The 22,996-nt window shown below is 40.7% G+C and overlaps 2 protein-coding genes across 6 annotated transcripts in view; both read left to right on the plus strand.

Annotated features, from left to right (window-relative positions):
• LOC124171347 (SWI/SNF-related matrix-associated actin-dependent regulator of chromatin subfamily A-like protein 1) overlaps window positions 1-11,593 on the plus strand; it is a 33,348-nt gene extending 21,755 nt beyond the window's left edge. Inside the window, exons 11-12 of the mRNA XM_046550505.1 lie at window positions 2,595-2,783; window positions 11,373-11,593. Of these exons, the coding sequence (XP_046406461.1) occupies window positions 2,595-2,783; window positions 11,373-11,438 (255 nt within the window). The 3' untranslated portion in view covers window positions 11,439-11,593. The remainder of the gene's footprint in view (window positions 1-2,594; window positions 2,784-11,372) is intronic.
• A 7,777-nt stretch (window positions 11,594-19,370) lies between these two features.
• Window positions 19,371-22,996, plus strand: part of LOC124170781 (ubiquitin carboxyl-terminal hydrolase MINDY-1-like) — a 74,609-nt gene continuing 70,983 nt past the window's right edge. For 3 of the 5 annotated variants that reach the window (XM_046549739.1, XM_046549743.1, XM_046549742.1), the window contains exons 1-2: window positions 19,371-19,448; window positions 20,113-20,170. The gene's annotated coding sequence lies outside the window, so the exon portion shown is untranslated. Of the gene's footprint in view, window positions 19,528-20,112; window positions 20,171-22,996 lie in introns of all 5 variants that reach the window. The other 2 variants (XM_046549740.1, XM_046549741.1) reach the window with 2 other exon arrangements.

Here is a 22,996-nt window from a genome sequence, read left to right on the forward strand (position 1 = left end):
GCTGTTGATGGAAAAGATGTTGGTTTAGAGATCTGGTCGATTTATGAATTTGCTAATGTTAGTCATCATTTTGTGGTGGGCCAGTGCATTTCCACCTCGGACGTATAAAAGGTAGAATTGTCGTTAATTCGTACAATATAACTTATGTTTAAATGTGTTCTATTAGTCGTATGATAGCCGTTGCATTTCACAAATGTCGTGTTGAAAACCTCATCGATTGTTTTGTTCCGGCATAATACCACCAATAAGATACCATAGCCGTAATCTTAGTATGTCCGGCATACATACAGGGATATTGTATATGAATATTAATGTAGATGCAAATGGTGAGTTTGTGGTAGGATTCAAGCACTTACGATACAGTACAAAATACAAATACGCGTAAAGAGTCACTGAATAGCTCTGCAGATGACAACTAATTGTGTCGTTTCCTTTGTTTCCCGCCAGGTGGCTCTGTTATCAACTTGTGCGAATGCATGAACGAAATTAGAACAGGTTCTATTTTCTGTTCACGCGTTCATGCATTTGTACATTTTGGGGTGGTTTCACGGTGAATTTTTCCGTTCATTCTCGCGTTCATACATTTAGACAGTAACCCGTACTGGTTAATGCACCGTGTAACCAGGCCTTAAGAGCATACAAAATTGTGATTTTCAACTTCAACCTTAATGATTGTGGACTTCCCATTACAACATTTGAGAAGGTCAAATAACATCAGATGGGCTTGTGTGTGCCACTCTATTTGTTGGGAATCGGTTTTGATCTGTAGGGCTTATTTTTAATATTATTTACTTTAACAGGTAGGGTGACTTTTGTGGTATAAAATATATTGTAGTTTTTTTTAATGCAATTTTTTTATTTTAAAGCTGTGCATACATGGTGCATTTATGTGCTGGTGTGGGTGATGCATGAACTAAACCACACACCTGGCTATTATTTGTGTTCATACATTTGCTCAGGTTAGGATGTTCACAAGATATATTACTATATAAGATAGGTTAGGATGTTCACAAGATATATTACTATATAAGATAGATTCACAAGTATATTTTGATGATGATTGATTTCATTCTTCTACTTGTATGGGTACATATATTTTAAAATAGATAAAATTTTAGTTAATTCATCAAGAATTTTTCACAATGGCCACTATGGTGAGAGAATATTGGTTTCTAGAGCTAAAAAAAAATAGCGTATTATGTTGAAAGTTTTGGGAAAATACTGCTGGTGTGTCCAATTTAAGCAGCTTTCTGTCCTAATTAACTGTTGAGAACTCAAGGTAATTCTTCTAGTGGGCTCTGCTCTTGGAGATATGCCCCAAAAATGCCTTACTATCCAAGCCCAAACAACCAGAATGGACTGTATATTATTGACAGCTCTGTATTGTTATTTGAATTAGACATAAAATCAACAAACTGTGCATCAATGCAAAAAATTAAGCCGGTTTATAGCTGTGATGGTGTTGGAAATCACTTGCAATTACTGCATCTGTGAAAGTTGGTTTTCAGATGTTGACTAATCATAGGAATCGTGTTCCATTCCAATCATTAAATACAAAATTAATGCTTTGACCCCTAAGCTCCATTGTAAATAAAGTATTTTTATATTGGTATTTCAAATGTGCTTAAAATGGTTGTATTTGTTGTGAAGTACCCATCTAAAAAAATGAATGTTATATACACAACACAGAAAATAAATCTGTTGCTAATGAGAAAATGTGAACAATTATAAAGTTATCATTCAAAGTTATCCTAAAAAATTTCTGCTACAATTGGTGATATTAGAGATCAAATTGCTAAACTCATCATCAGCTGATAAAATTTAAAAAGGATCATTTGTTGTGGACTCATTCCTTCTCCTTAAAATAAATTTTTCACTCTCCAAAAAATGAATGGAACAATGAAATTGCATCCGAATAGCATAGTATGCTTACCCTTTGATGATTTGCTATTAGGCCAGTGTGACCTGTGACATTCATGGCTGTCAGTGTCTAAGCAGCACCTTATCTTTCTATGAGACTTAAGAAGTTTTTGAAAACTGACACATAGTTAAAAATACTATGTATTCATGATGAACCAACAATCAAAAACTTTGAAAACTTCCACAGGATGAAAAATGACTTCATAAAACAATATGAAAAACCTATTATGTAATTCTGAAGAAAAAATCAGACCCTTAGTTATAAGTGGTGTCTATCAATTAAAGTTTAACGATTTTTGGGCTACATATAATCATTCTGTGGAAGTCTGCTAAGTTTTTTTGTTGGTTCAAGGTGACTTAGATTCCACAAAGTTATGCTATATACCATCTTGTATAATGTATTCTTCAATTCATTGTGGATGAGATGTAAAAACATTTTCAAGAATTGCCAGGAAATAATACCTTTTATTGGAAGGAAGCTGCTTGTGTCCTATTTAATTGCTCTTTGTAAAAAAACTTTATTGGATGTATTTACATATTGTCTTTTATCTATTTGGTTCCTGCTGTGTAACAAAAAATTTTATTCTTTCATTTTCAATGCTAACTTTTGAATAACTAACATTTAAATTTAATTGATATGGTGTTTTAAAACTAGACATATATTCTGATTACAGATTTTAGCTCAAGCTGAAGATAGAGCACATCGCATTGGGCAGAAAAGTAATGTTGTCGTTCGATATCTAGTTGCTGAAGGGACTGTAGATGATTACTTGTGGCCTTTGCTTCAGGGAAAACTTGAGGTCCTAAATCAGATGGGCTTAAGCAAAGAGAGCATTATTGATGCAGATTGTACTCATCAGAAGGTATGTCAATTCATTATTCTCTGTTTTAAGGAAAAGAGTATAATCAGTCACTGAGAGGTAATATATTTAAAAATGTTATTATATTAGAACTCATTGATAATGATGCTGAAAGGGACAAATATTACCTTCATTATAACCCAACGTCATGCCCTGTGGAACAGTTTTTCAGAGCTCCATTTTTAAGAAACATCCAGCAGCAATTTTGCAATGGTAATGGAAGAGTAGAATGCTAACATCACGGCGTGACGTGATAATAACGACCCATGCAGATTGTGGTATGACCTCGGCATGGCATGGGAGCGTAGGAGACTTAGGTTGTTTTTCAATGTTTGGTGGTTGCTGTTGCCTATAGTTATGACTTTTTGATGGAAATATGGTGCATTATTTTGATGTTCCACTTTGCAAAAGTTCTGGTAAAACATCAGGGGTTTCTTCCCACAAGTTTCCAACAGAAAAGGATTTATTTAAGATGTGGGCTATTTGCAATAGAATGAATGAAAGGAAATATAAATTTCATCCTCTCTGCGAATCTGTTATTGGTATTTTTTGGCTTCGGACTTAAAAGATGTTTTATCCGGGAGGAGATTTTTGAAGAAAATGGATGTACCATCGCTCTTCAACACACTGTCATTCACATACAGTCAACGAATATCAAGAAAAGTTAATAATTGCATGAAATGAAACCAATGGGGACCTTGTAGTGGTCATTGATTGCTATGAAAACTATGTATTTTGAACGGGTGAAATTGATATATTTGCTCGAAATAATACCTAAAGTTTCTCCATTCATGATCAAACAAAGTAAAAAAAATTGACTTTAAAAATCGATTAAAAATTTTCTGAGCCGACCACTGCGCCAAGACACCCGAACTCTGCCAAGGCCAGGCATGATGTCCTATGTGCCTTAACTGCTGTCGGGAGTCAGGAAATACCCTGAGCGCTTGCTGTAAACATTGTTTTGTGGGAGGATTCAATTGAGCACATCATCACTTGTTTATGTGCTGTAATTCTTGTGTTAGTTTTCCTATTGCTATTGTGCTACGATTATTACTTGGGATATAAATAATGTGTTTTTTTTTACCTCGTATATTTCAGTTATCAGGAAAATGGATGATAACATTGCTGCTCGTTCAGATAGTAGACCTGAAATTGATGCCATGGTCCTCACGAAATTTGGTATCACAAATTATTGCTATACGTCGGTGGAAAATTGTGGCATAAAATAAACTTGTGATGTTGGAGGATAACGATAGGTTTAATTATGCATGAATGGTTTTTTGGGATGTTCCATGCTTCGGTGCATTTTCTAACCATGTACCACTAGGGTGTCCTTATTTTTAAAGTTTTCGAATTTCTTTTGGGACGCCCCCCAGTTTTGTTCCATTTGGTGAGAAAATAAATCATGAAAATTATTTTTGCAATCGGATGCCGGGAAAACATGCCGCATCGCACTTAAAGTTTTGAAATTTTGGTATTTTTGGGTGTTTTTTGGACATAAGTGAAGATGATGTCACTCTCGGATTATTCTATCCCTTTTTTGTCTTCTACAACAATTTGTTAGACATTTTCAGAGTATCACCTCAAATTTCTTTCATTTCTGCACTTTGGTTCCCAAGGTATCGCACGAAGAGTGAGCGCGCGCCACCCCAGTCATACACTTTCGTGGCATGCAGGTTGCATGCTCTCAATTTTTGTTGATCATTCTCACTCGTCGTAAAAGCATAAAATTCTTTAGATAAACTTAAAAATTCATCAATATAACCTCGAATGTTATCTTTATCTCTGTTTATTACCAAAACGGGCTTAGTAGCAATGGGTTATTCTCCATATCTAAATCTTATATCCTTGATCCATTTATGGTCTGTTTGGTTTCAGAGAGGAAAAAATACATTGGAGGCATTGGCCAAGGGCTGATGGAGGGCCAAGGGAGGGGGTTATTGGTTTTGTGAATCTGTGACATTGTTACTTTCAAGGTGGTTATTATGTTACAGCGCTGAGCCTCCCCTATGGTTGTTCAATCTCCTGGGAAATTTCACATTATGTGCCCATCATATTTTGCCTTAAAATTTTATGCAGTTGAAATTTTGTTACGTAGCCACTGTGAGAATTTTGAACAATATGGTTCATGAGTAGGACAAGCATCACAGTGTATTGGCACTTGCAAAGAGAGAATCGGAACTCTTTCCTCTCTAATAGCATTCACTAAAGCTTTAATTTAAAATTTCAGATCCAGATTCCTTGTCTTCCGCATCTTTGGATCCGATCGATGTATCTGGTGAAGGGCAATATCCTTGGGTATTTGGATCCGATGCATCCAATTCGACCATCCCTAGTACTAGCACTAAATATCAAGGGGTTATTGATGTGAAATTGAAAGACTTGTCATTGATGGTTTTAAGGTTAATTTCACTGAAAGCTTCTTGTGGTCATATTTGATAGGAATTTACTAAGAAAATTGGCTTTCTCTCAAGTATCAGCAAGTTTTATGGCACAAAATGTGTAAAGAAAACTTACAACTTAATTGTCTTGCAACATTTTAGGTACTGTCTAATTCTTTTGTTTATGATGCAAGTTTATAATGCACAAAGATTACAGGCTCTACAAAATAGAACCCTGAGAATCATACCAAGATTGTTGCTTTATCATGCATTGATTTAATATCCAACAGATGTTGGACTTGGAATCAGTGAAATTTTTTCATAAAATACATATAACTTTTGCTGATGCCACCACTGAACTAAATTAATAAACACAAATATGTAGTGATACATATAAATATGCCACCAGAGGTGGGCATAATTTTCGTATTTGTTTTGTGAGCAAATGAAAGACACAAAAAACAGTATTTTTTAAAGGACTAGTTTTATATAATTCAATGGAAAATGATGCTAAGGTAAATGAGAGGTTTCATTATTGTGCTTTTGTAATTTTTACATACAATTTTCTTTGTATTTAAAATAGCAGTATTGCAAAATATAGATTGACTATACAGGGTGTCCCATTTATCTTGACCACCCGAAATAACTTTTTGTCCAAATGCAAATTCAAAAATGTGGCAAGCAAATGTTCATTAGCCATCAGTGGGACATTGATCAGCATGATTCCCTTCCTTGTAGCTTTGTTATTCACAAAGATATGAACAGCGATATGTCTTTTTTAAATGGCACCCTAGACGTGGACGCGGTTATGGTCCTGGGCTCAAAGTGACTTTTGTGTTATGTTTTGACTTGCTTGTCATTTGTTTACTGCTAACTCCAGTCAGTGGACGAGTTTCTTATGTTTTCACAACGTTCTGTTAATGTTAATGGTCCACTATGCTACATTTTTTAATAAGTCTTTTGAAGAGGAAATTAATTGCTGAATAAAAAATATAGGGTTCCATTTAAAAAAGGCATACCGCTGTTCATATCTTTGTAAATAACAAAGCTACAAGGAAGGCAATCATGCTGATTAATGTCCCCCTGACGGATAAAGAACATTTACTTAACACATTTTTGAATTTGCATCTGGACAAAAAGTTATTTCGGGTGGTCAAGATAAATGGGACACCCTGTATAATAATACATGCTGTGTGAGGTATACTATAATACAAAATTGGTTCTTTACAGTGATGGGACAAAATAAAGGTCGTGAAAATGAAAAAGCAGGAGCAATTTCCACAATTTTACATTTATTAATACTACCGGTTTCGCTTTTCAGCATCATCAGGTACAAAAATATCAAGTGCGCTACGCTTAAATAGGAAGGTAGGAGGGGGTGGTGGGCGGTAAGGCGGGGGAAGGGGATGGAGGGAGGGTGTACAGTCACGGGGCTTGGGAAAACTGAGGATGGGGTTAGAGAGGAGTATGACAAATACACTAATTGTCCTTAATGTCTTCCTCCAAGGGGAAGGTGGGAAGGCCCCTGGTACCCTCTCCGCTGGGTTCCAACGCTCCAGTCGCTCGGTCCGGTCAGCTACCCCTGGATGCCTCATGGTGTCGGCCGTCGAGGAGGATGAGGGGGGGGGGGGCGGGCAACCGCGTCCTGGGGGAAGGGGGATGGGGGGGAGGACGAATGGCTAATGGAAGTCAATGGATAGGAGGGGTGAGCTGGTGTAGTACAGAAGTTCGTTGAGGCTCACCCCTCCCACACACAGGCACACCAGCTCACCCCTCCTATCCATTGACTTCCATTAGCCATTCGTCCTCCCCCCCATCCCCCTTCCCCCCGGACGCGGTTGCCCGCCCCCCCCCCCCCCCCTCATCCTCCTCGACGGCCGACACCATGAGGCATCCAGGGGTAGCTGACCGGACCGAGCGACTGGAGCGTTGGAACCCAGCGGAGAGGGTACCAGGGGCCTTCCCACCTTCCCCTTGGAGGAAGATATTAAGGACAATTAGTGTATTTGTCATACTCCTCTCTAACCCCATCCTCAGTTTTCCCAAGCCCCGTGACTGTACACTAGGGCGGATCGGAAAAATCGATTTTTTTCAAATCCATCTGGCCCATTGAAAAAAAGTTGTGGGACCGATCAAAAATAAGGCCTGAAAAATTTGAGACCTGTAGGTGAACCCCTGACCCTCGCTCAAATGCAATTTAGGGGGGGAAGGTCGAAATTCGAAAAATATAGTATTTTATGGTCATTTCCTATAGATTTTGCCGAGTTACTGCCCTTCTAGGGCAAAAATTTCGTGCATTTTGACGTATCTGCCACCGTTTAGCCACAAAATGCCTAATTTGAGTCCGCGCCCGCGGAGATAATATTCCAACGCCCACGCAGCGTCGCGGATACAAGAGCCGCAGGCCGATCCCCTCCCCTCCCCGCTCACTTCTACCCCTCCCACGCCTCCATTACAGCAAAATGCATCCCGCGTATACTGCTAGGAGGTCATTTATCTTTGATAATATAAATCGGAAGATGGTAGAAGGTAATAAAGGAAGCTTAGTGAGACGACTTGTCCCTTATTAGGCGCCTCGTCGGGGTTAAACAAATCGATGTTACCAACTTTTAGAGAAGTGATGAAATATTTTTAGATCCGAGAACGCAGGAAAGGAGCCTACGGTCCATGAAAAGGCCTCTCGAGTGGCTATAAAGGTGTGCGAACTATGGTGACCCTTCCCTTCCATTATGTGTGTGACTAAATGATTTAGCGGTACAAAAGGAAGTACTAAAACTTACGGAAAATGCGAATAGGCCAAACGTAGGGTTTTTGCTTAAGTACAAACCTGAAGCACTTTGGAAAGAACATTTGAAATTATGCGATATTTTTGCGTGTAAGTGCAAGAAGGAGCATAATGTTCCCCCCAATGAATAAGTATGTTGAGAGAGCAGCGGACGAAACTAAAGATGATGGCTGCAGAATTGAGTCCTAAAGAAACTCGACAACTGAGGAAAAAAAAGAGAATCGCCGGAGAGTGTTGAGTCAACATCGTCAATTCTTGTATGGGAAAATAGTATCAAAAATATTCTTCATCAATTCATCCGAAGAAAATTAAACTGAAGAGATATCATCCGATTTTTATCTCTACTTTCCTCATCAAATAAAAATTCAGGACTAAACTCAAACTGGAACTTCTGCGAGGAAAATGCGTCTGCCAAATGTGATAGAGTTACATGCAAGAACCAAGAAACAGCAATGATCGTCCCCGCAACTTTAGTTGACGCAAAAATCATAACTTCGTAAGAAACATCCAAGGTAGTTTGCAAGAATTACTTACGTAGACAGAAAAAGATGCTAATTATTGTGAATACGAAAAGAGAGGTATCAAAGGGTGTCATCAAAGGGCTACATTTTTATGGAGTGAAAGACTATACTTTTGTCTGATGAAAAAAGGCAAGAGCACTTATCAATCCAAGTTTAGAGGGGAATGTGTGATGTTAGTTGAAGAAACAGGGTCCCACTTTTGGGTTCGCCTCCCCAGTCGTAGGATTAGCAAAAGTTATGAAATCTGCGATTCTCGATTCCTTTCCGGGTGAAAATTAGATACACGAAAATAAAAAGGATTTGAATGCGATGGTGAATACCGCCCAAAAAGGAGGCATCATCCCTATGCTACAAGCATAATTCCAACATCCCTTGCTATGTGAGTAAACTCTTCTCGGGATTCCCACCGGGTTAATTTTTCCATAATGGCAAACGTTTCAAGCTCCGACTCGGGGCTCATCATCAGGGATAAATTTCGTTGAATCCCGAGAAGAGTTTACCCACATCATTCGCCGGGAAAGCATCAAATCATATTTCATCCCTTACAGAGGTCTATTTGCTAATTGCACTAATTTGACTTAAATTTGCGGCATAAATATTGGGAGGGCAATCTAAGGACCGAATTTGCGTTGTTGCAAGTATGCGTTTGGCGGCCGATCCGAGATTTTTTAAAGTGCTGGATTTTAATATCAACTTTAAGGACTACTCGCTGATGACATATTGGAGAGAGACCACAGTACCTCCGGCTACATCTGAACTTAGTGCTGTGGATTTTCAAAAATCTATTGATGAACTTTCAGATTGGAAGTTAAATATTTCTTTTCATTAAAGATATGGACGAGAGATTCGTGAAGAAATTCACCAAAACTTTGTTGACAACAGCGAAAGACGAGGAATGACACTGACATAAGAAATACAGATTGGAAAGCAGGTAATTGAAAAATTCTTTCGTGATTGTTCATCCACAGACGATACTGAAACATTAAATATTTAGACTAACGAAGTAAGACGCACTTGGTGTGAATTTTGGTGCATTTGGCGCGTGGGAGAAGATTGCGGGGAGGGGACGCGAGCGGCTTTCGCCCAAAATCCATTTAATCATATCTGTCGGACAAAACCGAAATTGGAGCGCATATCCGAAGGTAGCACACCTTTATAGCCTCTCGAGAGGCCTTTTCATGGACCGTAGGCTCCTTTCCTGCGTTCTCGGATCTAAAAATATTTCATCACTTCTCTAAAAGTTGGTAACATCGATTTGTTTAACCCCGACGAGGCGCCTAATAAGGGACAAGTCGTCTCACTAAGCTTCCTTTATTACCTTCTACCATCTTCCGATTTATATTATCAAAGATAAATGACCTCCTAGCAGTATACGCGGGATGCATTTTGCTGTAATGGAGGCGTGGGAGGGGTAGAAGTGAGCGGGGAGGGGAGGGGATCGGCCTGCGGCTCTTGTATCCGCGACGCTGCGTGGGCGTTGGAATATTATCTCCGCGGGCGCGGACTCAAATTAGGCATTTTGTGGCTAAACGGTGGCAGATACGTCAAAATGCACGAAATTTTTGCCCTAGAAGGGCAGTAACTCGGCAAAATCTATAGGAAATGACCATAAAATACTATATTTTTCGAATTTCGACCTTCCCCCCCTAAATTGCATTTGAGCGAGGGTCAGGGGTTCACCTACAGGTCTCAAATTTTTCAGGCCTTATTTTTGATCGGTCCCACAACTTTTTTTCAATGGGCCAGATGGATTTGAAAAAAATCGATTTTTCCGATCCGCCCTAGTGTACAGTCACGGGGCTTGGGAAAACTGAGGATGGGGTTAGAGAGGAGTATGACAAATACACTAATTGTCCTTAATATCTTCCTCCAAGGGGAAGGTGGGAAGGCCCCTGGTACCCTCTCCGCTGGGTTCCAACGCTCCAGTCGCTCGGTCCGGTCAGCTACCCCTGGATGCCTCATGGTGTCGGCCGTCGAGGAGGATGAGGGGGGGGGGGGGGGGGCGGGCAACCGCGTCCGGGGGGAAGGGGGATGGGGGGGAGGACGAATGGCTAATGGAAGTCAATGGATAGGAGGGGTGAGCTGGTGTGCCTGTGTGTGGGAGGGGTGAGCCTCAACGAACTTCTGTACTACACCAGCTCACCCCTCCTATCCATTGACTTCCATTAGCCATTCGTCCTCCCCCCCATCCCCCTTCCCCCAGGACGCGGTTGCCCGCCCCCCCCCCCCTCATCCTCCTCGACGGCCGACACCATGAGGCATCCAGGGGTAGCTGACCGGACCGAGCGACTGGAGCGTTGGAACCCAGCGGAGAGGGTACCAGGGGCCTTCCCACCTTCCCCTTGGAGGAAGACATTAAGGACAATTAGTGTATTTGTCATACTCCTCTCTAACCCCATCCTCAGTTTTCCCAAGCCCCGTGACTGTACACCCTCCCTCCATCCCCTTCCCCCGCCATACCCCCCACCACCCCCTCCTACCTTCCTATTTAAGCGTAGCGCACTTGATATTTTTGTACCTGATGATGCTGAAAAGCGAAACCGGTAGTATTAATAAATGTAAAATTGTGGAAATTGCTCCTGCTTTTTCATTTTCATTATGTCACGTTTCCACTCCATCTCGCCTGAAACCTCAGACTATATAAAATAAAGGTCATTGTTTTTGGGTAATTTTTTGTGGATCCCTGCAGAGTATGCGATTCCCCTCTGTGTAATGGGTCTCCTGGGAATTGCCTGTGATTAATTAATTGGCATGAAACCTATGAGCATTGTGTTGAATTGACCAAATAACTTGAACTGGGAATCAATGATATGAACGAGTGTTTTGGCATTTCCTGTGGAATGGGAGGGTACTTGCCCAACCCTTGCATCTGGAATGTTATTGATTGAAATTTTCATTTTTTTAGGACTCATTGCAGAGAGAAATCACAGAATACTTCAAGGATATGATTGATGATTTTGAAATGCCATGATGATTTTCATGAGGAGGAAAAATCAGTAGGAGAAATTGTTAATTATTCAACATTTATACCCATAACATTTTTTATGTGAACTTCCAAAGGATCAGTTGAAGCATGTAATTATTTTCTGTGTGAATTGAAATAAATATCCCTGTTGCATGACTGTATTACAGCATATTTTCTTTATGCATGAGGTTTTGATGGTGATATGGAACTGAAATGGTGTTAGAGCATCACGAGCAAATAATTTATATTTACAGCAAGCTTTTGATTATCTGGGCTAATTATGGGAAAGGCACGAGTAATTGGAAGACAAAAAATAATCCAAACTTTTGCTTTGATTACTTGTAATTATCTTAATTTTCGTAAAACAATCTGTTATTTTTATGCTCCCTGTCTGCTATTTTAGATTGCTTTCTTGAATCATTTTGAGCTTTCTTTTCCTGACAGCTACCTTTTTAGGGGCATTAATATGATTGTACTCCTATTCCTAGTGCTCCATGTGATGCCTTGTTTCCGAAAACTGCGCACTCGTGGCTACGAGATCACGGATTTAGGAAACTGGTTTGCACAAATGCTTTAAAACTGCTGCGCGACATAGGAAACTACACTGTTAGGCACCAAGCCACATAGTCGCATCTCGCACAAGTTGCCCATAATGCAACTTGTGCGAGGCAACTTGTGTGAAACACAGATATGTGATCAATGAGCACGATCGTGCACCGCAATGCTTGGAAAACAGGAACATGGAACTCCTGTGCAGGCAACAGGTGCACATGCCAAGCCAAGCGGAGTTTTCTTATATACTGGATGTCCAAGCTCTCAGCCAATGAGCTGTCTTCTCGGCGAATCAGGAACGGGTTGGCTTCATATACTCTACTGTGCTGGTTGATTGAAAATTTCTAGGTGCACACCCACGCCATTGCACAGCAGGGGTTAAAGGAAACCAAGACTTAAACCGGAAAACCAGAAATCCGGAACGTTCGAAAATATCTCTGCGTAATGTTTCGACTTTCGGTACCACTCGTGGCATCACTCTCCGAGCCTTGTTCTGGGACAAGTAGGAAGTTAGCACACGCTATGAACATATGCTGACAACCTAGGCAGGGACACATAGGGATCTCAAATATGGAGCACAAGAGCCTGAACGCATTTATAAATTAATTAATTAACAGAATATAGAAGCATGTTAACAGATTTACTGTTCCACTAAGGAAGATATTGATAGATATTGCAACGTCTGCTAGCGAATGCTATCAACAAAAGATATTGAGCGTTAAGAAAAAGATGTATTTATTGCTCGTTCTCACCCAGTATTAAGCACATATAGTTTATGCTGCGGAAGCTACAGTCGTGATTTGATGACTTAATCAGCAATTTTTTTGCCTCCTTCAATGTATTGTCCTTGAATCCGTCTAAGGCGACGAATGTTCTTCTCAGGGTTGTTCGATAGACCATCCACACATTCACGCGTAGCTTAGACCTCTGCTCCTTTTACACAGCTGAGAGGATTGAGACTGTACATTGGCTATCCATCAGTTGCGTACTTTAGTTCCGAGGTGTACAGTGAATATTTCACAATTTATGACTGACATATGGCAGCATCCACATGTCTGAATGACAAGACGAGCTTTGCTATGCTAATCAATGGTTGATTGGTGATCGCCATTCGTTGAATGACGCATGTTTGGTGCTGACTTACGAGTGTTGGTTAATTCAAGCATCGGCAGCATTGTCTTGCGAGATGACGTACATTCCGACATTAATCAGTGAATGAATACGGAAGTAAAAAGAATGCTGAGTCTGCGTGCTCATGGCTTACTTTGCTACGTAAGCATCTATGTAGATGTGTCATGAGTGACCGCACGCACACCCTTCCCTATGGAAAAATACCAATGTTGAAACAAATCATTACCTTCACCCTCCTCATATGTTGTTTCTGAGTTATGGTTTTATTGCATTAAAATTCTCAAAAAAAGTGTACCACTTCGCGTGGTTAAGACCAGAAATCCAGAAACCCTCTGGTCCCAAGCTTTCCGGATTTGAGGTCCTCAACTGTATATAATAAAAAGTCTAATCAATAAAATGTTAAAGATAAGAGGTAAATAAAAATAACCTTCATTTTTTCTATTATATTCTTCATTTCTTTGAAGCCAGCCTTAATGTTACCTGGAGGTTTTTTTGCTAGCAATTCCAACACAATGAGGTACTTGATAAATGGTTATTAGTTTGCTTGGATGCCATAAAAGTCACCTTTAAGAAACAATAAATGTGTTCAAATTTCCAGGTAGGAAAAGATTTGTTACTTACAACTTCTATAAAGTTTGTCGGCACTAAGAATTTTGCAAGTTTAGCAATGTTTTTTGTTTTATTCATTAAATTTTATCCTTAAGTTTTGAATTTTAAATACAGTACAACACTATATGCCCCATTGAGACACCTGAAATCAATGAAACAAAACAATGAAATTCTGCACATTGTGGCCAAATGTGCAGAATTTCATTGTTTTGATCATACAACTTGTTTCATGAGTGATAGAGTTAATGTAAATATGTACATAGTATATTGAAATTTCACATTTGAATAGGTACTCTTTAATGCTTTACTATGAAAAATCAAAATATCCATCTTACCTGAATACTTAGTGATTGACAATGAAAAACAGAGGTATTTTAACTTTTGGACTGTAAAAAAAATGTAAGTGCATCAATCTCCAATGGAGAGATGGCAGCCGTATGCAAAGTAAACGCATGGTTAATAATGAGTTTTATGCCATACCCAAAAGATAATAGCACCTGTCACACAACTCCAAAGCTGAATATGTACACTATCTCTAGGTGGCCTGTGTCTCATTGTGGCCCACTCTACCCTATCTATCTTCAAAACAGTGCATGGTATAATGGTACGTAAATTCCCATAATTTTTGTAACCAGCCGCAATTGCTGTGAAGTCCCTCCTGATATGCAGATAGATAGGATCCTGGCAGAGATAGTTCAAGTGGTGGTGGGATGTAAAAAACACTGCTGCAAAAGATATGGCAAACTCTAAAAGCTAAATATGTAGTGTGATTCAAGGCAATGACAGAGGCAAGGCCCTTGAGACTGGACTGAATGACGGAAAGTGTGTTGTTTAGCTTCGGGATTGTCCTCCGTGGTGAAATGGCCCATCCCCAGATGATGCTGAATGTTCTTCTCATGTAGTCAATGAGTCCTTCCTGTCACATCAGGAACCAGAAGGTAATATTTAAGGGTCTCCGAAGGGTACACAACCTGCCATTTATCAAAGTAAAATATTTTTTAAGTACTTGTCAATTGGAGTCAGACTTGATATCTGGTTGCCATGATATAATTAATGCTGGCTGAGTGAAATTTCTTTATAAATATTCAATGCAGGTATTTCCCTCTAAATATATACATATATGTAAATATGCAGCGTGGTGCGGCTTTGCCGACCCATTAAGAGGTGGAGGGAAAAATGGTACCCCGTAGGAAAATACAAAATTACACTGACACTTAAGCGGCGAAGGCACTTCCCTAAGGAATTTTCCTCCAGATCACTCTCCTCCATACTTCTCAAATGAATCGGACTTTCCTCCTCAGCGTCTCATCAGGTGAAGATTTTTTTACTTTTACATTCAATGTCCTCCGAGAAGCAGCAACAAAAGGAGTATTTCCTAGGGTGAGAAATACGACCGGAATTCTGTTAATTTGGTAGATTATATCATCATAAAACCAGGTTTTAATTCATGTGTGACTTTGCATCGTTTGTTTGTAATGAATTCATCATTTTTACTGTTTTTGCATCGATATTCAAGATGCTTGATAGCAAGTCAAGCACATTTTTTCTCGTATTGAAGAAAGAAGAAAAGAAGACCAAGAAGATGGAGAAGAATAAGTCGGCTATAAATGTAGGGACATGGAATGTAAGGACAATGATGAGGGCGGGGAAGTTAGAAAATATGAAAAGGGAAATGGATAAAGGGAGGATAGATATCTTAGGATTATGCGAGATGAGGTGGAGGGATGGGCGGGACTATTGGAGCGATGGGTATAGAGTTATATATAGTGGTGGGGAGGAAAGCCAGCGAGGGGTAGCTTTAGTATTAAACGGGAAGATGGGTAAGCGTGTGGTAGGCATAGACCAGGTAAGCGATAGGATTCTGGTGGTAGAAATTGAGGCGCGGCCCACAAACCTTGTGGTGATCCAAGTTTACATGCCCACTAGCAATCATAGGAAGGAAGAAGTAGATGAGGTGTATGAACAGCTCGAGGAAATAATTAGAGACACGCCGGGTAAGAAAAATCTGGTAGTGATGGGGGACTGGAACGCCTCAGTCGGGGAAGGGAGGGATGGAAACGAAATAGGAGATTTTGGTCTAGGAATACGGAACGACCGGGGAGAGAAAGCAGCAGAATTTTGTAGGAGAAACAAATTATTCATCACAAACACGTGGTTCAATCATCATAAAGGGCGAAGGTACACATGGAAAAGTCCAGGGGATGTGGGGAGATATCAAATAGACTACATTATGGTAAGACAGAGGTTTAGGAATAGTGTGAAAAACTCGCGCAGCTTCCCTGCAGCGGATGCGGATTCGGACCACAACCTAGTGCTCATGAAATGCAACGTAAGATTCAAAAGACTTATAAGAGTTAGAAAGACGAAGAAATGGAACGTAGAAGCCCTGAAAGGGAGTATGAGGAGAGAATATCAGGAACTAGTGGACATTAGTATGCGGGACATTGACAGCACCAAGACTGTTGAGGAAAGATGGGATAATATTAAAACGGGAATAGTCAAAGCGGCAGAGAAGTCAATTGGTTACGCTGACAGTAGAAGGATAAAGAAGCCGTGGATAACGGAGAACATGATACGGGAAATGGAGGAGAGGAGGAAGTGGAAGAACGTGGGCACAGAACAGGGCAAACTAATGTATAGACAAATTAATAATCGATTACGGCGTGAAACAAAGAGAGCAAGGGAGGCTTGGTGGAAAAGACAGTGTGAGGAAATGGAAAAGTTCCAGAAGGATGGAGAAGTAAAAAAGAGTTTTCTTTTCTGCATGAGCGTTGAGGGAACCGGCGCGGCGGGCTCCGGAGGGTAGAATGGAGTACGGGAGTCTCCTGGCGGGTTAAAATCCGGGAAATTCGGTTACTAAGTCGTCACCCAAGTGCCTCCCCGCGGCGACCCTGGTAACGGGAAGCAATTCCCGGCTAAATCTTGGCTCTGGCGCATGGAGTGTGATTGCCGTGCTGGCACTCCTAGAAAGTTCTCCGGAGCTACTCGATCCCGTTACCGGGCAAAGGATGCGAAGGAGTTCAGACAAGCGCGGTAGGGAATCGCACAAGCGACCCGGCCGTAACCCACCGAAGGTTGTTCGGGGAACCGAACTAATGATGGGAACCGCGGTGATGCGGGATGGAGCAAGCGTGGCGCCGCCATTCGAGGCTGTCGTGAGAGGCCGGCACTCTCATAGAAGCTGAGGTTGGCCCAGAGAGACCACACGGGCTTGCATCCTAAAAAGTCTCCCAGACTGCTACCCAATCCGTAGTGACCCTAGGGCAACGTTGGCGCAGCGGGATTCAATCTGATGTGTGGGAGAGGTACGCGCAAGCGGCCTCAGCCGTAACCATTCAATGGCTGAAAGAGAAATCTTTCTAAAAATGGTTCAACGGGGGCATCAGGAGCCACTGGTGAGGTTAGCCAGTCTGATGCCTTGGGTCGGACTCGTTGGGGTTGTGGCCGTTTGTTGGGGCAAGTTAAGGGATCCGTTGCCAGGAGTGTGAGCATTTTCCCTTAAGCTGGTAGAGGCGACTCTACCCCCCGTTGCTGGCGGGCGGCAGACGCTCGAGGGGTCAGCTGAGATCCAGATTGCTGGTGAGCCAGAAACCGATGTCTAGTCGCCCCTCGCACCAGGAGGCGAGGAACGCCAAAGTTAAGTCGCTATCGGGCGGCAAAAGAGGACAAGCCATGGCTAAAATTAAGGCTAAAGATAGGAGGATACTAACCGAGTGAGAAGAGGTACAGGGTAGGTGGAAGGAATACGTGGAGGACCTGTATGACGGAATGAACAGACCAGAGAGATTGACTCTAAAGGAGGAAAGTGCAGTGGAGGAGGATAATCTTGGGCCGGAGATATTAGATTCGGAAATAGAGAGAGCACTCCGTGATATGAAGGCTAGGAAAGCAGTAGGCGTGGACAATATACCGTGTGAGCTTCTGAAGAATCTAGGGAAGGAAGGTAAGAAAAGGTTTTTCGAACTAGTGTGCAGGATCTATGAGGAGGGATGTTGGCCAGAGGATTTCGTGAAGACGGTTTTAATTCCGCTTCTGAAAAAGAAGAAAGCTGTGGAATGCGGAGATTATAGGACTATCAGCTTAATATCGCATGCGGCAAAAGTGGTGCTGAGGATATTGAACAGACGAATGGAGGCGAGGGCAAACGAGTATTTGGGCGAAGATCAGTTTGGTTTCAGAAAAGGGAAGTCAACTCGTGATGCAATAGCAATAATGAGGTCCCTCGTCGAGAGGAACCTAGAATATGACCAGGATGTATATGCGTGTTTCGTGGATTTTGAGAAAGCGTTTGATAGGGTGAACTGGGTTTAGTTAATGGACATTCTCAAGAGAATAGGTGTAGATTGGAGGGATAGACGACTGATTCGTAACCTGTTTATGGCCCAGACTGCGCAAGTGAGGGTAGCGGACGGAGAATCTGGGTGGGCAAGCATTGGCCGAGGTGTGAGGCAAGGCTGTCCTTTATCGCCGCTGCTCTTTAACGTGTACGCTGAAGAGATGGTAAGGGAAGCGTGGGATGAGTTAGAAGCTGGAATAAAAGTGGGAGGAATGATGTTCAAATCAGTGAGATTCGCGGATGATCAGGCGTTGATTAGCCAGTCAGCTAGGGGGCTTCAGGCTCTAGTGGATGCCTTATACAAGCGTTGCGAGGAGCATGGGATGAGGATTAATCAGAAGAAAACTAAGGTAATGCGGTTTTGTAAAGCATCACGAGCGAGGAATGTGAGACTCAAGATAAAGGTGGGTGGGGAAAAACTTGAGCAGGTTGAGCAATTCAACTATTTAGGCAGTACGTTAGAGGAAAATGGATACAGTAGTAAGGACATTAGGAAGAGAATCGCATTGGCGAAGGAGGCATTCATGAACAGGAAGGAGCTTCTGAGAGAGGAGCGTTGTGTAAGAGTTTAAAGAAAAGGTTAGTGAAGAGTTTGATCTGAAGTGTAGCTCTCTACGGTGCGGAAACGTGGACACTGAGGAAAGAAGACGAGAGAAGATTGGAGGCATTCGAGATGTGGGCATGGAGAAGAATGGAGAGGGTGAAATGGACGGAGAGGAAAAGGAATGACGAAGTGCTGGATATGGTTGGCGAGGAGAGGCAGCTTTTAGATGAGATACGGAGGTGACAGAAGGTATGGATGGAGTTAGTGCTTAGCGGTGAGGGGATGTTGAAAATGGGGTTAGAGGGTAGAATGTTAGGGAAACGAGGGAGGGGAAGGAAAAGAATAGGATTTTTAGATAGATTGAAAGAGAGTAGGCCTTACAGTGAATTAAAGAAGGTAGTGCTGGAAGGAAAGGGAGGCTCCCAGCTCACTTCTTGAATACTCCATGAAAACCTACCTTAATCGGTAGACTACTTATAATAATAATAATGCCTCGCTTACAAGGACTTTCAATGTTTGCTCAGCAAAAAGTTTAATAATTACATAGGGAATAAAATTTCTTCCTGGACTCCAAGCCTGTTTCTATTTCCGCCGCAATCATACGCTAGCAGTAAAGCTAGCAGGCTCGCAGATCATAGAACCACGACTTATAGAAACGACCACGGTCTTATAAAAAAACAAGAACCAGAAAGGTTTGAACCAGTTTGAACGAGAACCGGGAGAACCGTAGTACTGTGCTGCCCTCTATTGGATGCGAATGGAGTCTTATGCAGTTAACAAATGACATCAAATTTCCGACGAGCAAATTCCGGGATCCCGGATTTCCCAGTGTGGTAAAATGCAGGTATGCATGCAAATAGTATTTGGTTCGTGATTTCACCAATGTTTTTGGTCTACTGCTCGAAATTAATGTAAAGTAAGGAGTAAGCATTTAATATCACGATTTTTCAGTGCTGTTGTGTGTTCTCTTGCTTGAAAATGCCACTTGCATTGAAAGATGTGCAAGCAAAGTGGTTTTCCGTGAGGTTGTAGTTCTGTTGGTTCACCTTATTTTCTGCGTTAAGTATTTGATTTTAAGGAACTTGCTTCATGCTATAAGTGATGGTTTGTGTCGTGACTATTTGTAGTTATGTATAATGGTAGTCTTGTGAGAGAAGTACCTTGGCCCCTTTCTCATGACCCTCCAAGTAAGTCTCGCGTATTGTCGGTGTGTGAGGGAGAAGTTTCTCATGCATTTATGCACATCTAACAGTTTTGAACTATCTGCGTCAATAATAATATTCATGGCGCTATTTTCCTATTTCTTACAGCAAAAAGTAATCGCGCACCCGTATTTCAATGATAACGTTTCAGAGTGTTTTGAGCCATTTCATTTCTGTTTTTATTCCCTCGTTATTCATCAAAATCATAACATTGTTACCGAATATTATATTATAACTGGTATTCGACATGTGCGTCAAGCATATTCTTCATGAAAAAGAGTTATAAAAATGTCTCTCTGTTGACAGGATCGAGTGAACTGCAGCCGTTGTTTGACTACTTTTATTCACTATCGAACGTAAAACCGTAAGTACCAAAGTTTCCTGTTGTTCTACGTGATTTACTGCTGACGTCTATGATGGGTTTATTTTTTCATTCGACGATTGTAAAGGAGAAAATTCTACTATGTATAATTGGCTAAGGCAATCGGGAGGGGGCAGGGCTGCATGCTTTTCGCCAGTTGAGCTTATTTGGACTGCAGGACGTCAGAATCATCAACCTTAGGGGTCCCACTAATTTCCCTCTTCAGCTCACTTGATGACCTCTTAAAGCAATTATTTCCGTATGAAAATTCACCTTTTGCGAGGAGACAGTTGACTACATCACTCTGTCAGTACCTGTGCCTGCTTCTTCACTGTCGATATTATTTGTATCGTGGTAACTTCCCATGACATGACCATTAGCATTTGAATGGTGTTACCCATATCCTTTTTATTTCTTCTTGTTGTGAAACTTGCTTAGATGTACTGTCCCCTGATACTTACATGGACTGTAAATATTTACGAGGTTATTAAATCAATCTCTGAAAATCAGCAATCAGAATCTCACCACTTTTAAAATTGACCGATGAGTAGTTTGGAGGATGGGGTCAAACAAGATGACCGAGATAACTGAGATACTTTTGAAACAAAAGAAATGGAGGATTAAGGTTTTCCCGGTGAATAGACTGGAGGAAGAGTTCTCGGGTTTCCAGCAGGGTCCAAGGGTTTTTCTGCACCGACGTTTCGAAGGCTAAGTCATCAGGGTGTAGACGATGGCAGACTTAGCCTTCGAAACGTCAGTGCAGAAAAACCCTTGGACCCTGCTGGAAACCCGAGAACTCTTCCTCCGAAAGAAATGGTCTAGTTTTAAGGAATAAGTTCTCTAAAAAGTTTCTATGCAATGCAGAACTTCTCTTCCTTCATAACTTGTCACTATCATCTTGTGTTTGACTTTGAAACCTCTTCCAAAGTCTCACTAACAGTAATAACCAGTGTGTTAAAAAATGCAGCACAAAGTTATGGAAAATTCTGCCATGGTCTTTTTGCTAAATAATAACGGCATTTTTTTTGGATAAATTATAACAAAGGATGATGTTGAATGCACCTGAAAAGTCAAACGTATGCATTCTTTTAGGCCTATGACATGATATCTGTTGTGCCCTAAGCAATATCATATGAAATGGGGACACACTGAAAACCATTGGCTGAGAAGGAACACAGAAGCTCTGAGAGAGGAAAAACAGAATAAATGTGGGCTTTTGGTTTCAGAATTAAAAGGGAAAACTTACTTAAAATTATCATTAGTGGAGTAGAATGACTGAAGTAATATCACATTAATCATAATAGGGCTCTCAAAGAGATAGAATTATGGGCAAGACCTAGCATGCTGTTCAAGTTAACCATATTACTTTGTGCACAATCTATGTATTTTGAATGTGATGAGATTGTAACGGTTGATTTTTGAAGATTGTCTTGATTCCATGTTAGTGATGTGTTTATCAATGCCTGTTGGATGAATAAAGTTAGAATTATATGATTTATGTATTTTGATGTGTTCTGCATAGTTGCATTCCATAGTTGACTATTAGAATCTTGAAAAGTAGTTTCTTTGTTTTAGTCAACATTGTAGCAAAGCAGGAAAAAAGCCACAAATTTAATGTTTGTGGGAAATAGGCCATACCTTTAAGATTACTTGAAGGGAAAAATTGCTTGATTAGTATAATGACTTCAGTATATATCAGCGTTTGATGTTTTATAGAATCATGCTTTTGGCATAAAAATTTCTAAAATATTTTGGGGCTTGAGAGTATAAAAAAATTCACTGTATCTGAGGACATTGTTCACTTAATACTTGGAATGATCATGGTAAACCTGAACAGTTTCATGAGAATCGGATGAAAGACCAGACTGAGACAATTTATTTTCCTCTAAGGTATAATTGGAATAGAGCCTACAGTCTATGTAAGACTGAAGTTTTATCCTAACTTCAAATGGTCATGGAAAATACACTGATGGAGATAGTTAAGGAAAATGTGCATTCTTTAATGACATCATTTTATGTAACCATTTTAGTATTTTCAATTAATTAGGGATAAAATTTTTTCGGTGATGGATGGAAAGCACCAATTTTCAAATGGATCGGAGTCTGCTGAGAGAAAAGCTCATAGGGATAGAATTTGCAGAAAAATTTATGTACTTCGATTTTGAATTAAGAAGTCATGTGATTAAAGGCGATGGATTACAAGTTGTATCAAAAAAAAGCCAAAAATATCCATACTTTGAATGCTGAGTAATAGAATTTTATTAACAATCCTCAAATTTGAATTTAGCCCCTGAAAGGCCATCAGTAGAGGAACAAACTACCCCAAAACTGCCAAAAACTACATTTTGACTGGACTGTTGGCTATATACTGGCTAGTAATGTAGTCACAGTATTAAATTAAAAAGTATTATCATATTTGATGTCTTGTGTTCGGAATGAAATAGCTGGTGCCATAATATTTCCTTCGATGCTGCTCACCAGTATTGAAATCACTATTTTGCGGTGTTTGAAATGATGAAAAGCACAGGTGATAGTATTTTTCTGCAAAACCGGATTGATAATTTTTGTATGAGTGATGGCCTCATATCTCTGTATTCTGTCATTAGAAATATGTATATGAAATAGATACTAGGGATGGACGGATACAGGGTTTTTTTTTTGGATCCAGATCGTACCCTTGATTTTCTGAGTCAGATATTCGGATGTAAGATTTTATACTTCCCGGCGAACAGAATATATAAGCTTTTCTAAGGATTCGGCACGGGTTAGATTTTGTAAGAGCGCCGACATTTTGGGTAACGAGTTGGTAGCCGAAATGTCGGCGCTCTT

Source organism: Ischnura elegans, chromosome X (assembly GCF_921293095.1).
Source record: "Ischnura elegans chromosome X, ioIscEleg1.1, whole genome shotgun sequence".
Taxonomy (NCBI): domain Eukaryota; kingdom Metazoa; phylum Arthropoda; class Insecta; order Odonata; family Coenagrionidae; genus Ischnura; species Ischnura elegans.